The 18,113-nt window shown below is 42.2% G+C and overlaps 1 protein-coding gene across 1 annotated transcript in view; it reads right to left on the bottom strand.

Moving 5' to 3' along the window:
• Positions 1 to 18,113, bottom strand: part of LOC137914898 (alpha-ketoglutarate-dependent dioxygenase FTO-like) — a 120,345-nt gene that overhangs the window by 85,474 nt on the left and 16,758 nt on the right. The window contains exons 4-5 of the mRNA XM_068758385.1: positions 2,606 to 2,683; positions 1,379 to 2,393 (exon numbers count right to left, since the gene is read on the bottom strand). Of these exons, the coding sequence (XP_068614486.1) occupies positions 1,379 to 2,393; positions 2,606 to 2,683 (1,093 nt within the window). The remainder of the gene's footprint in view (positions 1 to 1,378; positions 2,394 to 2,605; positions 2,684 to 18,113) is intronic.

The following is an 18,113-nucleotide window of genomic DNA, read 5'->3' as shown; positions in this document are numbered from 1 at the left end:
TTACAGCACAGTCTAGGGACACTTTCCAAAGCAGGGCTCATTATTCCATATCAGATAATTGCACATTGATCATTTCTTCGGGAAATGATTTAGATGAGATGCCGGATGTGTGATAAGGCCTGTTTGTTAAACTGAGCACATCTTAAGAGCTCAGATCCAAATGTCTGTGATCTCCCAATGCACATTAGTGATAAGGCTGTCAGCAGCAAGCCATGGATGACATTCGATAATGCCCTGACACTATCACGGAGATGATCTGATGGTTGCCTCACCAGAGGCCATGTCTACAGATGGTACAGCACTGCTTTAGGGCCATAATACACGAGGTTAGCAGTATCTGATCCACTGTTAAGTAACTGAGAAAAGTTAATGGAATATTAAAAAGAAAGGCAGAAAGGAATTTCAATTTTCAGAGAAATAAAAGAAATGCCAAAGACCAGTACCTTGGCTTTAGGTGTATCGGTGTGAAAGTACCAGATGCCCAAGCACGAACCGGTACCTGCACTCACAGCTCCCTCTACACGTCTTAGTTCCTCGCCCTATTTCTACAGCTCAGCCCAACCACACCAATCACCCTCAACCTACAGGGAAGGTCCTCTTAACACTATGGATGAGTGTCATTCTCTCATCAACTTTTTCTGATTCAGCAAACTCTTCATCCCAATGGTCTGATAAAATGTCCATGTTAATAATGATGTCACAGCAAAATACCTGTTCATGTACGGGACTCAAGGTTACTCAAGGTTACTACAGTCCATTCCCCCCCAAATATACTACAATCTTTTCCCTCAAGACAGAAAAGAGGTTACTTTCAGGATGCTTTCAATTAATATCACATCAGGATCAAGAACAAGGGCCAGTATTTAGGTCGCACACCACTTACTGAAAATGTATTGAAATGTGTGAAGAATACGGGGGGGGCGGGGTTGTAAGCCTACTCCAAATCCACAAAACATGTGTAGACTGGATAAGAGAACTGACCTACAATTTGAAGACCAGGATGTGTCTGCACTGCTCCTGAATCTGAGGTTCAACACTCGTGACAGCGACCAATGACGTGACCACAGCTCCAAGCAGCCACCTCGACAATGGGGGCTCTGAACATGGCCCACTTGGATTTCATGTTGGGCAAGCCCAGAACTCACAGAAAATATATAATGTGCAATATATATACTGCATATATTACATTTGACGTTAATTTGCTGAACAGCCTGAATGACTGTAATGTCATGTCATGTAAATTGAATACCTTACAATAAGACATGTCAAAGATGGATGGATGGAAACAATTCACTCATTAAATCATAACTATTGTTATCCTAACAGCATTATAAAATTAAAATAAAATAAACACAAGTATTTTATTTCTGACACCTACCTTGGTCCTTGTGACAATTATAACTGTAAACAGCCACTGGGGAAGGAGTGATGAGGTTCTCATCATGGTGCCAACCTACTGCCATTTTACCCATACCATAGTAAGGCTCTTCTTTGAGATGACTCATAGCTGCTGGGTCCATATAGTTGAGTAATGTAACATTGAACTTGCACGGACCGGTGCGTATCTTCGGAGGACTCGGTTGGAAACAGCCTTGCCTGCTTTCCTGTTCCTCTTTGTCCTCAATGTGGTAATCTGACAAGCTGTGCTTGAGTTGAGCCATAGGTTTCTCTTGGGTCGCTCGTCCCACAGGTTTAGTCTCTATACTGGTCTTAGGGGCCCAGCTGAGAAATCTTCCCTCACTGTGTTCAGAGCCCATTTCAACTGGTTTGTCCTGGGAGGACTCTCCCTCCTCGCTGCTCTGCTTTGACCCTGTCTCCCACTCTCCTGGTTTTGACCCAGAGAAACCTTCTTCACTGTGTTTTGACTCAGTGTCCCACTCCTCACTGTGCTTGGACTCTGTATCCACCTCCTCACTTTGTCGGGAATCAGAGTCGCCTCCTTCACTATTCTTGGAGTCTTCACTGTGTTTTGACTCTGTATCCCCCTCTTCACCCAGTTTGGGCTCTGCCTCCCCCTTTGAACAGTGTGTTAGTCTGTCTCCTTCCTTCAACTGAGGCACATCAGAGCAGAAGAAGGTGTTTAGCTCCCACACTGCATTGCAGGCAGCCCTTAAGTCAGGGTCACAACAGTTTTGTCCTTTGGCTTCCATGCCCTCACTATGCCAGGGAATGGCAAAAAGCCGTGTGTCCAAATAGCGATAGGTGTGGCCCGGCTCACCAAGCAAAGCCCGTGACACGGTGGTGAATACATCTCGGTCACGGACACGGACCAAATCCCTCAAGAGGCAGCCCTTCTTTCTGAGGGTGAGCAGAGCTCCTTGAACCCGTCCATGAAGGTCAGCAGGGAGCGAGCAGGATCTCCTCAAAACCAGACCAGAGTAACTGGAATCCCACTTTGAAAACAAGACATTATTAAAACAGGATGCAAAACAAGATGCTTTCCTACAATTAAGTTACAGTTTTGACAACTTTGTTTTCTTTTTATCCCATCTCAAGCTAACTATCACTTGGTACTGGTTTGAAGCACTGCAGCGGAAGGTTGGATAAACTCTCTTGTTATAAATCAAGGCATCATTAGTGCCTGAAGGAAATGTGGCTGGCTCACCAGTTGCTGGAAGCCCTGATCTGTAGGTCCCAAAAATGGTATCTTCTGGTCTCCCAATTCATACAGTAGCCTCCGTCTCTGTGGAACATAAAACAGCAAAATAGTATACGTGGCAGAGGGAAGATTGGACATGCAGCTTTTGTATATGTTTCTATAAACTCACTTTGTTGTTAATTATCAGTTACTTCAGGTGGAATTCATGTTTAGAGATGGGGTGGGGAAAGATCTGTCTGAATGGATGGAAACAACTGTGCATGCCCCAAAAAAGATGCATTCTAACATCAAACCTTTGTGGATTGGGGTGGGCCACTAATGGAATTATAACTCTAATTGTGACAATCATTTTTAACTAATAAAAAGCCCTTTAAATGTGCCTTAAGAGCACTGGTTTAAATATATTCTGTAGAAGTGCAACCCTTTGGTAGTGAAATATAAAGTCCTCACTCCAGTATATTGCTTTTAGATCAATTAGAATCAAATCAGTCCAACTGAAATATCAAGCATGGAAGATTCAATAAGTAAACTTATTTTAACAAATGATAGCTGCATGTGACATCGCCCTGGTAAACTGTCTGTCACATATTTTAATGACTGTGAAGGCTGTTCCACCAAAGCCCAAAAACTGATTCAATAGCAAGTCCAATAAAATCCAATCCAATAAAAGAATAAATTCAAAAAGTGGACAGCAGAGCAAACACAATCTAATCGGACACTAAACAGGTCTAGGTAGCAGCAAAACTCAAAGAATCAAACTGAGGGATCAGGCAATCCACAATGTCCAAAATACAACTGAGGCATTTCACTGGGAATCTGGAAAAATCATGAAGCTCAAGGAGTATAAACAGGTGAAACTAAACAATGGCAGGACGCAAAACTGAATGAAATTCATGAAGGCAAGAGACTACCGGTACTAAAACAGAAAGTGAAGCTTCTGTCCATGCAAGTCATCACACACATAAGCCCTTTTCATTGAGTCACATTCCATTCGGACCTGAAAATCCAATAGCAACTGACATAAAAACTACATGTCCAAATAAATGTCACAACTACTTTGCCACCTTTCCTTTTGTTACTCCCGTTTATATTTGTGCAGAGAAGTGTGTATGTGCACGTGTTATTTTCTGTGTGTGATTGTGAATCACAACCTAATACTTATTCTCCACAGATGCACACACACAGCGTGCATGGCGTGTCAGCAACAGGGAAAGCAGAAGTGTCATCTGCATGCCAGTGATTACGCCTTTTAGACATTTTGCATCAACCGATCAGCAGTGATGATTTAAGGACAATCAATTCTGTGTACATTTCTGAGACATTTACAGGAATCATCTCGCATGTCTTCTGCCCAAGCACTGCCAAAGACCTCAAATTCTATGTTATTCTTCCTCTTTCGGCTTGTCCCGTCGGGGTCGATCCCGTTCACACCAAAGCAACATTTTCACACAAATGTCAAATACATTAAGCGACTCAGAAATTCCACAGAAAAGAAAGACAAGAAGTCGCCATAGCTTTCCAAAGCAGATGGCAGCTTGCAGTACCAGTGGAAGACGGACTCTGTGTCTCTACCTGACTCGAGATGGAAAACCACGACGCACAAAGAAGATCAGAGCCTCCTCTCAGGCCCAGGAAATGAGATTACCAATCCCATAATGACACAGATGCTTCACAGTAACTGTGCCAACCGTATGTGCTGAATGATATATCTGATGCTTTTTTTTCTATTTTAATCTCTCTCTTCCTTGATGGGATTATTCCCTCAGCTGGACTGTTTATCACAGAAAAACATATTAGGTAGACTAGAACTCAATTGGTTTTCTTTGATCTTGGCCTATAACAGATATCAAACTGTGTTTATTTTATATTTATTAATTCTTCTTTCGCCATCTGTGACACTTCGGTGGACACTTTCTTCAAAGCGCTCTTTGCCGATTAGATTAATGTCCAGTGCTTAGCATCAATAGCTCAAAATAGCCAGATAACTCAGCTGCTGTGAGGATAAAAACACTTCCTGTCTCGCTTGTATCTGCACCAAAAGAAGGCTCTAAGAAAACATGAGTGCCACTGGACTTGGATACATTTGGCTGATCCATCATAAACTGTGCATAAACTGCAAACTATGCATGTGCTATGAATTATATCCCATTTAATTAAGACATGCAATCACAGGAGGTCAGCAGAACATTTTAAATTTCAAATCTTCTGCATCTCCAGATGACAGATAGCTGTGTAATAGAGCTTGCTGTTTAAACAGAAAACCATTGGTACTTGTGTGAAACCCATTTCTCTGCAAAAGTGATGGTGAATCAACAGTCGAGACAAGTCAGCTATACAAGGTTGGACTTGAATACACAGACTATTAGCGTACATCAAAGCAGCTTTCCTGCCCCTGTAGGAATACCACCAGCGTGTAGAATGTGGAGAGCTGGTGAGAGAGAAAAAAAAAGTTACATTATCACAACAGCCCTTCTTCAATAGATTTCACGGATTACGCATCTCCCCTGCGTGCGTTTCGCACAAAAAAAAAAGCATTCAGGGGAAAATAATTTAACCATTCATGACTTCTCAAATGTTATTCACAAACACTTTTCACATCTAAAGGACCAGCTTGAAGTTTGGTGACTCATGTGATAGTTCAGGGTAGACTGGTCAATGGCTAACTGGAATGTGTGGGAGCTGACCCCAGTGCAGGAGCACTGGCAATGTGTAACCACACACGTTTATGCAGAAGCATCATCTATATGTTCACATTTACTTTTTGTTTTTAATGTCACTTTCTCTGCTGTGGCATGTGTGTGTGTGTCTGTGTGTGAGAGGAGAAGGGAAGCTCGGCTGATTTTACAACCTCCCAAGGCTTCTTTTTCCCAGGCCATGAGGCACTTCTCTCCCCGTTACTTAATTTTAAAATACATTTTTAATTGCCACAAATGAACTGTTGTCATACATTACAAGCAGTCTCACTGATGTTTAGCTGTAGTTTCACCAAGGCAAAGTTTGCTTTTGTGTTGATGCACTCTTTGTCTGGACAATCTGTATTATCCTAAATTGTAATCACTGACTCAATTTGAGATGTGGGTCAAGTTGACATTTATGAATCATGTATAATGCAAGGTCACCCATCTAAGCTCATGCAAACAATCTGGATAAGGTGATGAGTGTGTCAGATGTTAAGAATATAATCCTTCACATCCCCCCACCCCCCACAAACACATATTGTAGATACAAATGAAGGTTGTGGTCATAGTCACTTCATCAAAGTCTGACTTTTTTGTGTTTCGATTTTGCAAAATTGCTTTGCAGAAATGAATGTGGACGGAAGCTACGCCATTAATCGCTGCATTTTTTCTCTCTAATCAATGAAGGTAACATTCTGTATATATCGACAGACACATTCTGCATGTGTTCAGAGACCTCAGGTGGGCTCAGTGATGACAAATGGCAGACAGGTGGTTAATTGTTGTTGTAAGCTGGGGGCTGCGTTGTTCATTTCACCCCATGACAGGTCGGCGGGGGGACGTGATCATTAATATTACACATTTCCATCCATCTACCTGAACAAGATGCCGGTCATTTAAATGGTTGGTTTGTGGGCAGACCTTTCGAACCCTGTTTATAAAACTGATCCAAGCACATTACCAGAGCCGCAGGAGATCGCTGCTAAGCATTAATTAGAATCACACACACACACGTGGACACACAAACTGAAAGCCTCCACACACACACAAAAACAAATGTTGCGCATGTGAGATAAGGTGCACTAACACGCCATTTTAACTTGGCATCAAAAGCCATTTCTCAGTCTCTCTTTCTGAGTCATGTGTTCCCGTTCTAACGCACACATTTACTTAAACTCACTCCTCCATTCATCCCAGGGTAAGACCAGTTCAGTCAGATGGAGAGTGTATGTGCATGTGTGTGTGAGAAAAGTGAAGAAAAAAAAATGGGGAAAAGGTGTTGAGGCTCATCTGTTTTTCTCTCACTGCACCTGACAGAGGCCCAGGTTTCCAGATCAATCATTCAAAAGTATTTACAAATGCACAAAAGCCACGCAGACACCGACTGGTTGGCACATGGCCACTCTGTTTAAGTGCCTTTCAATGTGTCTGCGGTGTCAACATCTATTTCACACTTATCTACACCTCAAAGGAGCAAAAAGATGTTTCTGTGACCTTTAGCAAGTGTCAAGTCTGGAAGGAAGACGAGAGGAAGAGAAGAGAAAGGGCGGTTGGCAGTTTAAGAGATGTGTCGATGTACACCTTACGTAACCTTTGATTTAACCAGGAGAGATTGACCGAGCAGCTCCTCATCTTGCAGCTGCACAATCCCATACTCGAAAGATTTCTATGAGAGTGCGAAGTTTCCGTGTTCTTGCTCTAAGAATGCATCCAAAATAACCAAGGGGCACCCATGCCTTAGAATTACTGTAGGTTTCAAACTATCAGCCTTTTCTACCACAAGAGCGTGCAGTGCTCTTGGCAATGACCAGTGATATGCAAGGACCGTTTGCCGTTTTGTCTTAATTGTTCGACTGCAATCTTAATGGAAACCATAATGTTTCCATTAAGATTAAGTCGATCAAGAAAAGCTTTTTAGTTCTCGCCTTCAAATTACAACACGCTTTCATGAGGTCAGCTGTTTTCCATGTGGGACGGCCAGTTTTAATGCAGACACAGTCCCTTGATATTCACACAGGGTCCAGTTCACTAAGGGGAAAGTCAGGGGAAACAATGAGAGCATGAGGAAAGGAGAGGGATGGAGGGAGGATCGAGAAAAGAGGAAGGACGGCATTGATTGGAAGACTGTGATTAGCAGTTTTCAACAGGGCCCCGGGGCCGCTGAGTTGTTCTAACAGGGTTGTCGCGTCTCGAGGTGCAGTCAAGGAGAAGTCAGTGCTTTAGAAAGCTCACTTGATTTCTCCATTTCCCCCTCCCTCTCTCATTCGCTCTTACCACCCAGTCACACATTTCCTTCCCCTCCAAAAAAAAAATCAATATGGCTGTGCAAAGTGCAGTTTGGCCCAGGGAGAGGGCTGGTTAACTGTAGGGACTAGAGGTAGAGCTTAAAAGACAGACAAAATGTGTCCTCCAGGTCTGTCCCACAAGCAGTGTCAAGGACATAACTGAGCACCAAAGGATTAAGTCCACCTTGGCATTTGCATCTCACCATCTCTCTCTTCTTCTTCTTCTTCGCTCAGTAGCGACGAAGAACTCAATGAGCAGGTGGAGCATTTAAAATAACAAGCTCTGGAAGTTGACAGGTTCCTCAGAGCCCGTAAACCAAATCACTGCTGAGGACAGAGCGGCTGGATGCATGGATGAGCGGATGTATGTCTGTCACACCTTGTCATTGAAAGGTTTGTGATTCGTGATGACAAACAGTTCAACAGCACTTTGGCCAAACAATGAGTTGAAGGCCATGGTGCTCCGCACAAATATAACCATTATCTCAACATGTCATAGATCAGCATTCACACAGACAGGTCGAGCAGCTGCAGACCAACAAAGCCTGGTGCTGAAGTGCAGGTGTACCATCAAAGATAATACAGCAGTACAGACTAAAGCATCAACGGTGGCGTGAAAAAGAGGAAAACTGCCATGTAAAATCACTGTCAACAGCAGTACAGTATTCCTCATTTCCATACAGTAGGCTTGACAAAGAACTGTACATGATGTGGATAAAGCGTGCGTGGAGGATTTCAGTCCCGCCACGTGACTGAGTTTGAGTGACTGATCACAGTAGAAGTGGCTTGTGTCTCTAATCCAGTACCACTGTTAGACAGAGCAAAGACCCGGCTCTGTGTACCACGACAGTGGTTGATCAAGCCCATCATGTGACAGGCAACTTCTTCAAATGACGATGATTTCCCAGCTCTATGTCCTTTTCGGCTCCATATTAGATCATCTTCTGACACTCCCGAGTCCTCTGCCTCAACTGGGATAACCATGAAGCGAAATCCGACCAAAGAGTAGGGAGTTGAGGGTAAATGAGGAGCAAAGACAGGGGAACTGTGCTGGGATAGCTGACATCTGTGACAATTATCATTCGATATATTATAACCATATTCTAAATGTAAGATCTAAAATGTTTCTTGGGCAAGACCTGATATTTTACCATGGTTTTCATGTGCACGGCACATAAAAAGAGTCACTTTGAAGAAGAAAGATAATACTGCACATTAAAAAATAGAATGATCACGTATGTTTCATGATATCCAAGGAGTAAGATACTTGATTTACTCCTCTGATTAATCAACTACATGTTTTTTTCCTCCACAAAGTCTACGAGATGAATATCTGTGCAAATGGACTTATACGGAAGTATTCACAAGGCCTACATTTAATTTATGACAATCAAAAAAAATATGGTGCAAAACAGATGTGGACTGATCATCTAGGACAGGTCTAATTTAATCTCATGCAGTCTTTGACCTAGATAAACTGGCATTATGATGTGACCTGAGATTAATATTGAATTAAAGACCAAATATCATTTGTGACTGTTTACACGACCACTGGCCTGTCTTCCTGGAATTCTGGAGCAGATACGTTTGCTATAATAGCATAAGCCAAATCCTGAAATACAACAGACGGCACTTGTCTTGCTTGAGAAGACAACTCATTTCTTTATTTATTTTTCCTTCACTCATTCCGAACAAAGGAAAATATTCTACCAGGAATTGAATAGTCTAATCCTCTCTTCACTCTTCCCAGTTGCTTGAATGGTTACAGATTAACATCCTAGCCATTTACAAAACCGGCTATTTGAAAATGTAATTACTGGTGCCACACTGCATGCATGTGTTTAAGTTATGGGTTAATATTAAAGCTTTAAATACACACATGCACTCAAGTAAGGAGGAATGTGGCCAAGTTGGGCCAGACCCATGAACGCACTTAAGCCTAAGCAGGATCAACCATTCTATCACGTACATATCAGGGAGTTACAAGCTGTCCCAAACTCTCACTAGGCACCATAGTTACTGTTCACTTCTGCTAATTATTACAGCCAATCAGAGGGGTTAACAGGGCGGAGCCTGGCCAGACCATGTTCTGGGGCATTTAACAACTGGCAGGAGTGGAGGTGAATGCATTACACACTGGCCTCATCCAATAAAAACAAAACACCCCGACATCTGAGGTGTACTTAGCACACAGGGAAGAGAGGAAGTGAAGGAGGCAACTATGAAATGATGAAGAGCGGGAGGGGAAGAAGACGGTTGGGTGGGATGAAGGGGATAGAGAATTTGATAATGTGATGTCCAAGTGCCACCTAGTGACAACTTTCCAGCTCCTCTTGTCCTTAAGGCTCCAGCGCATCAGGGCTGGGGATAGTAGACAGATAAAGCAATGTAAGACAATGTATTCTTCTCTTCTTTCTAGACTCTAGAGCATGACAATGCTGGCCGACCATTTTAGTTTCATGTCAAATAATTAGCAAAGCCATGACTTTGTAAAATCAGTCTGATTTCAATGACTCTATATTTTGTCCCCTTAAAGAACCCCCTGCCACTGTCTGTGCTCAGTCAGGGGAACAGCCCTGTAACACTGCACTGGTATACCGATGCCCTCCCCTGATTAACCCAAGTATAAATCACACTGACAGTGCCCAGAGGTGAGAGGGATGAGAGTGGAGGTGAGCTTGAAATAATGCTTATGTCACGGCAGGTCAGCCCTCCATTATGGCCGTTTCAAAAAACTATTAATCTTGCTTGTAGTCAGTGGCCTAGAAATAATTACTTCATCTAACCCATGTAATACAGCATGACCAACAGTCGAAGCTGGTCAATTTGAGGCTGGGGAGGCAGTATGGTAGCGTGGAGTGAGTGAGTGTGTGTGTGTGGGGGGGGGCAAGAAAGGGGAGAAGGTCACAAATTACCAAGCCTTGTCTGCTGCTACTGGGTGACTGATGTCCTGCTCGCATCAGTTATGGCCTTTTACACTCAACAGTCATAGATAAACATTATGCTTCCTAAAGCAGATTGTGTAGATTATGTAGAAGCATGCAGATGAATGCACGCACAGTTTTTTAAATTTCACTTATTTTCTGCAATTGGATTGAAAATCTCTATCCAGCACAGATGGTCTGCAATCTGCGGTAATTCAGACTACGTCACACATCATGTACCGGTCGGTATGAGAATGTTGTCGCTACTATTCATAAAAATCAAGGGTATCATACAATACATGTTATAAAACATATATTTATGCAAATGACTTGCTGCTATGGAGGTTAGGTAAGTTTTGTTTTTCGGTAAATCATTGTTATTCAAAACTTGAGTTTTTCAACTGAATAATCAGACAAATTATTTTTCATTGCATGCACTTGATGTACTTATTCTTTCTCTTGACTGTTTTCTGAAGATGAAGGATTATGGTGGTAATGAGGACCTGGTTCCATGCAAACATCCCTGGCATAGCTGTGGAGCTAGTAGCCTCCTCCCTCAAAAGTGGAGAATGCATATCTGAATGCAGAATAGACAGCAGAATAACCAGAGAGCTTTTTTACTGTGGGAGGAAATGTCAAACTATTTGACTTAATGTTTGTTGTATATCATCAGCTATAACTGAATTGTCCATCATACTGCTCTGCATATTAAAATAAATATGTTGATAAAACTTTCTTAAGGCATTCTTGTTTAATTGTCATAACGTCCTTTAAGAATTACAGAGATTGCTCCAAATTCTAAGGACTTACTGCTGTATTGCAAAGTTATGTTTGTATAAAGGCAGGCTGCAGGCAGTTGGCTCAGTTTATGGGGGATGAGCAGAAAATGGACCTCACGACTGTCTTAGTTAGGATGACATTACACATAAATGACCTCAACTTGAACATTTTAGGTGAGAGAGATATTTCCTCTCATGTTGAGTTTGGGGGGAAAAAAGTTTTTGTATGAACAATTTGGAAGCACAAAGAATGTATTTGAATGCACATATGTGATTCATGACTCGTGAGCTTTTTCTTTCAAGCCTGTACCTCCATTTTGATTCTTAAAGGTCCCATATTATACCCTTTTTCCACAAGTTAATGCAGTTATATGAAATATCTGTGCCAGTCTTTGGTCAAAATAGCAAGCAGATGCTCAGGACAGCGTCCTTCATTTCTGTCTCAAATGCACGCTACCATGGTAAACCGTGAGGCGACATTTCAGCACACACAAAAACATTTTGGGCAATTTTCGCCGGAACATTACCACAAAAAATAAACTTCTTCCACCATTAAAGTTCAGTCCAGCTTAAAAAACTGTTCTATAAGTTTTTCTTGAGGATGTTACATGTTTATGGACTGAAAGTGTTGTATTTAAAGACAAGCAGTATATTGCACTTCCTTTTGTATTTAATTTTGCAAGTATGATTTTTTTTATTTTCTTTACTAAAGTAACCTGGAAGAAAGACCTGTTCCAAGCAGATGAGATGATCACTAACAAAATTTAGTCATGGCAAATATATGTTGACACAAAATAGCCAATGTTTTACACTTTACTCTACTTATTTGGCAAAAATATGAATTAAATTGATTTCTTCTCTCGGCAGGTTCAGTAGGGGAGGGGGCTGACCTACTGGCCCTCATGGTATTTTAACTGAAGATCCCTGGCTATATTAATATAATGATAATGTTTGGAAAATAATGTAGGTTTGGCTACCTTAGACTCTCCATATAATGAAGTCACCAGAACTGTGTAAACAGTACGTCTAAATTGCACAGCAAATAAGAAAATAAATATTACAATAAATATTTATTTAGTTTTTTGGCAGAGACAATTTTGAAAGCCGCGAAGTTACATGTGGCCATTAAAAACGAGCACGGTGGGTAAAATGATGAGCCACTGCAGACTCCATGAACGTCACAGAAAGTGTGTATGGAGTGACATAAATAAATGCAGCCCTTCCGTGGTTGTCACAGCTGGCATTGCAGGTGCAAATTTAATTAGTCAAGGTGAAGTCTCCCTTGTTGTCTGAGAGAGGGGAGGGGGATCCTCGCCATACACAACTCTAAACATGCGCTATATCCTAATCAGGTGTCACTGCCGCGTTTGATCAGCCTGCGAAAACTTGTCACGTATCCCCAGCAGAGTGTGGGCTGAGGGGGAGAACAAAGGAAAAGAGCTGTCATAGGAGAACAGGGCGGCGCTGGTGATGGCAGTGGTGGTGGATGAAGAGAGTTTGCCCATTAGCGGTCTCAGTCGCCTCGCTCTTTCTCCCACTCCCCTTAATGTCTCTTCACCTCTTGTTTTCTTTCTTCCTCCATGTGGCTACCTCCAATAAACACCTTACTGTATCCCGCTGAAGCTCTATGTCTACAATTCTACTCAGAGGAAATCTCAACCACAGCTGTCATGCTCCTGCTTCAGAACCGCCAACAAAGCTTCCAGAAGAAAACCCCAAAGTATTTCTCGACTTTTGTTAACCATCCCAAAAAACACACACACACATGAACAGAGATACAAGCTGTGTTCTTTTTTTTATTATTACCACCATGCTTTGGACACGTTCAGAGGAGAGATATCGACCATAACGGTTGAAGGATGATGAGGATGGAACTGCCAGGGAACAGGGCTAGAGGTCGACCCAAGAGAAGATACATGGACATAGTGAGAGAGGACATAAGAGTGGCTGGTGTTGGGTTTCTAAGAATTCTAAGTAGCGAGGTCCTCTAAAAACGGCTGGAGAACGAGAGGCAAACATGTTGTTCCCGTCCCTCCCAGCGCTTCCAGGCTGAATCGAGGCAGCGCCGTAACACACATGCCATTAGTTGCTGTTTACCTTTCAGTTTGGATGATATTGAATACATTAGCCGAAAGAACCTCATAAGAAACGCAGACGAGTGACAAGGCCCAATCGTCTTTGCGACTACCATGGCAACTGAGATTACAGGCTAACAAAGAGCAGACGGGGGGGGAAAATATTTAAAACCCGAATAGTGATACATAAATTAATTAAAGGACAAAAAACAAGTGGAGAATTAAAGTTGGAACATCTGTCAGCGACTTAGCTTCCCAACGTAATACCAGTGTTAGAACATTTATACCCTTGAAGTTAATGATCCCCTCTTTAATTGACAGTCAAGGAAAACTGGCTGTGGCAGCATCCTGCCAAGACGGCGATAAGAAGCCCCCATCCCCCTCCCAAAATTATTTAAAAAAAAACAGTTTAAAGAACCTTGCCACTAATCCCTATTGTCATCCCAGTGCAGCAGAAGGACTTACAAACACAGATAACTCTGCTGAAGCTGTCTATTTCTCAGGAGTTATGGGGCCAGCCGAGCTGCCGCACGCCTTGAATCAGTCACTCAGATTAGCCCAATCCCTCTATGCTGTCATTCAGCCGAGACAGTAGACTGTCAGTGCATTTACATGAGTCCATCTCATATGTGACAATGCCCCATATATATGACAATGGTTGCAAGGAAAGTGTCCACTCTCCAAGATAGTGTGTGTTCAGTATAGCTGGCGAGCTATGGATTAAGCTCATGGTGTCTGCCCAACTCATATCTTCCCTGACAACAGGTTTAAGGAGTCTTAACCATTGCTGTGTTGTCTCCCATGGGAAAGAGAATGTGGGAGATATCTGTCAGATTAAAAGCACACCTACTCTGTTAAACACAGATACACACCAGCATGAACTTGAGAAAAGTTGGCAGAACAAAATCGCTGTTGGATGAAACCAGAAGCTTACCTAGTGTATGTCTTTACCAAAACTGATGTCAAGCAATAACTTAATCCTCGTACTTCAATTAAACACGATGAAGGTCTAAGAATGAAAGAAAGAAAGAACACGCAAACCAATTCCTATACCAAGCATCTGCAGAGACATGACTTTAGATTCAAAGAACCAAAACCTAAAGCAAATATTTCAAAATAAAACATCTGTACATAAGAAACAAACTTTCTGTATTTACAAGGCATTAATTCTGTGTGCTTTTAGCATACTCAGTGGCACCTGAGAGTGCGCAGGGTGTTAGCTACTTTCTCTGTGGCCTGCTCCATTTAAAGCAGTCCATAACAAATGACAGTGGTTGCCCTCTACATAAGAAGCATGACACAGGGGTTGACAAGTGAACTCCCTACCCTTTCCATGGCACACAAACATGCACACGCACACACAAAACCACACACAAAAACAGCAACCAACAGCCTTAAAAAGCACCCCTGACATGACTGTTTGGCAGCCCCTCTTTGTGTTTTTTCTCTCACCATCTCACTGGAGACAGCCCTCAATGCAGGACCGTTTTAGTCAGGCAAGTGGATGTGACCCGCTGCCCTCAAGTCAAGCTCATCTGAATAAACAGAGTTGGAAAAAATAGGCAAAGGAAGGAAAATCAGCCTACGGTATGATAGGAAATCAGGAACTGGTACTCAGCCAAGGTGCTCCTTTATGCACCTTTGATCAAGTGCTTGACAGCGCCAGTGGAAGGAATTACGGACTGTTGAACAAAAGGTTGTAGAGTGTGTGCATGTGTGTGTGTGTGTGTGTTAGCTTTGTGTCAAGTCTGCCACACCACACCACACCACCATATATAAAAACACACCCCACCCATCAGCCTATGTAGTCCATCATTCAGGATGGCTGAGAGAAACGCCGTGAGAAGAGGTCAGACGTGGAAGAAAGACGGTGGGAAGAGGAGAAAGAGGAAGGAGGGGGTTGGTCAGGGGTTAAGTGTAGAGAAGACAGCGATGAAAGGCAACTGTCATGCACCAGTGCTCGTCCAGGAGCACCTGTCTCAAGAAGAACATGCAAAGTGTGCCGGTCCTGACAATACCCCCCACTTTTCTCCACACATATAGTTCAACACACTCACAAACACGCACGCACACACACACACACACCTACAAGCTCCCAGGAAAAGGTTGATGCTCCACCATCGGAAAGGTATCACCTATCTGACAGCATGCCAGTCAACTTGTCATTGGCTACTTCGCATATGCAAAGAAAAGTTAGGTTGATGAAGAAAAGACACATGAGGATGCTGAGAGGAAGAATCACTGAGACATGAACAGACCCCCTGAAGTGAGCAGACACTCTTCAAAGATCTGATGCAGAGTAAATGCTGGAATGAGCAATGAAAAAAAAAGCTCCACCAAGGTACATCCAGAATAAAAGGGAAAACCTTTTCAATAGTGGAAGTTGCTGTGGTTGCTTCAGTCCAGGACTTTGGCGGCGCTGAGAGAAAGTACTCTCGATGCTTCTGAGGTGTCTGTTCTTATTAAACATTGTAAATGCTAGCGTCTGTGCAAAATGAAAAGAGAAACATGTACTCTAAGTCTAACACCAGTACTAGCATACCGTTTAAATAAGGCACTGCTAATAATTGACAAAATAACAACAGTTTTGTTTTTACAAACAGAAACCACCTGTATTTTGTTAGTGGTGGTTAGAAGATGACGCAGAGTCTCCCTCCAGCTGGTTAAGTTAATAGTATAGCTAAAACTTGGCTCGAGCATAAAGAGAAAATTCCTATATTTAGCATCTACATAAGCCATAAGCCAAATACCTGGTATTTTAACACACATTTATTGCACGTGTTTTATTGAAAAGAACTTATGATGTACAAATTAACAGTTAGTATTTACAGTGCCTTGTGAACCTGGTCTCCTGCAGCTTCTGTGGATGAAGGGTTTTGGACGCTACATTGAAGCCAGATGTTGGGCAACACCACAGCAGTAGGTGCATTACTTTATTGGCAAGGTGAGTCATTACAAAGTAAAATAAATTCACAAATAAACAGCATGAAGATTACCCAGTCTAATGCCTGTGGCTGTGCACTGTTAAAACATTATTTATTAATGGTAGCTAACATTTAGCAACAACCTGGGTAGCTAGGCATGTTCTGGGTATCATCCATTATTCCAGGCATTTGTACATCAGAGGCTATTAAAAAGTAAAAAAAGAAAATGTACGTGGTATGGTATGATGTCACATCACTCTGTTGATTGTTTCAGGATCTGACAATGGAGAATTGAATTAATTGATTTACTAGAAAAGCACAGAGCCCCGACCGCCGCCAAGCAGCTCATTCCCCTCGATATTAGATTTACACCGTCCACCAGCATGATAATCTGGGTAATCATCAAAAGGTAATATAAATTGTTCTTGTTATCTTCATACACCAACCATGAAAAGTAAAAGTGAATCAAAGTTGGTATATATTTTTAACTGATTTCTGAATCCGTAAATGAGGTTTTCAATGTTAAAATCAGATATTTTTTCCTGACCTCGTTCTGGAACCAATCCAGGTGAAATCCAATGGTGAGATAGAGGTCCCCACCCTACATGACTGTGTCAAATTTCATAAACATTGCTCAATAATCAACTGAGATATTGAGCAAATTGTTAAGCTCCATTGACTGCAATGTTAAAAACAAATTCAAAGTGATCCAGAATCCAAGATCTCTTCTGGATGTCGCCAATGCTGAATAAACAGAAATGGAAAATAACAACATGCCTAGATCATCCAGATCATAACCTCTGGTGACTAATGAACCCCCTGGAGGATCTAGTCACTGCGCATGAGGTGAGAGGGTCATCCCCATGTTTATTCAGCACCAGTCCAACAAACCACCACCAGCTATTGATTGACCTGATTATTGCATGTCTCTCCTGTGACGTGACACATTCATGACAGATGAACCCGACTTGAGCAGGTCGCATTCGATATAATGTCATTGAATCTGACGGCTGATCTGGTCAGCCAGTTTGCACAATCCAAGTGACGGCCTTGTTTGAGAATGCACTGACATACGTGGCTAATGCCTCAACATTAATATGAGTTGCTCGGAAGGGGTTGTCAGACACACCGGCTGTCAAGGGCCGTTTGGGCAATTCAAGTCACTGCTGGCGCAGGAGAAACCCATCCTGCCAGTTAATGCTTAAAACAGCAATATTCCCTATAGTATCAGGAACAAAAGCAGTGGATCACTCAGGTCTCAATTTCATTGGTAGCATGAACCCAACCATACCTAAGCTCTTTTATGCTCAGGCTTTTGCAGTGAAGAAATAAAATGAGTTGAATTAAAAGTAATACTGCGTATAAGTCTGCATTGCAACCCATCTCGTACTTTCAATCGTACGCTCGTACGCTCCTAATCTCAATGTGTAGCCACTATGCAAGGACAATAAAGGCTTTCTATTTCTATTCTAAGTTAATGTGCCAAACTGAGATGAACATTTAGACATCCTTTTTTGTTGATATTGGTGAGATTATTTTAAAAAAGAAGCTTGACATACCAAGTTGATCTGTCAACAACTCATTTCAATTATTTGAGCCAAAGATCAAAGAGGTAAGACAAGCTAAAGGCATGTCGAGGAAAAGCTCAGCAGCAGACTAATCAGACGTCACTGCTCACATAGCAGATCAATGAAAAACCTGGGGCCTTGGGTGTGCACCATATTACACTCCAAAACTTTCATATTCATTCATTGATTTTACTTTTCAGAATAGTATATCATTGAACTCCAATGGGAGCAAAAAAAATGGAGGCTGGGGCTGAGGTCAATCTTCGCACGGATGGATATTT

Source organism: Brachionichthys hirsutus, unplaced genomic scaffold, assembly GCF_040956055.1.
Source record: "Brachionichthys hirsutus isolate HB-005 unplaced genomic scaffold, CSIRO-AGI_Bhir_v1 contig_186, whole genome shotgun sequence".
NCBI lineage: Eukaryota > Metazoa > Chordata > Actinopteri > Lophiiformes > Brachionichthyidae > Brachionichthys > Brachionichthys hirsutus.
This window is presented reverse-complemented; position numbering and strand designations above follow the sequence as displayed.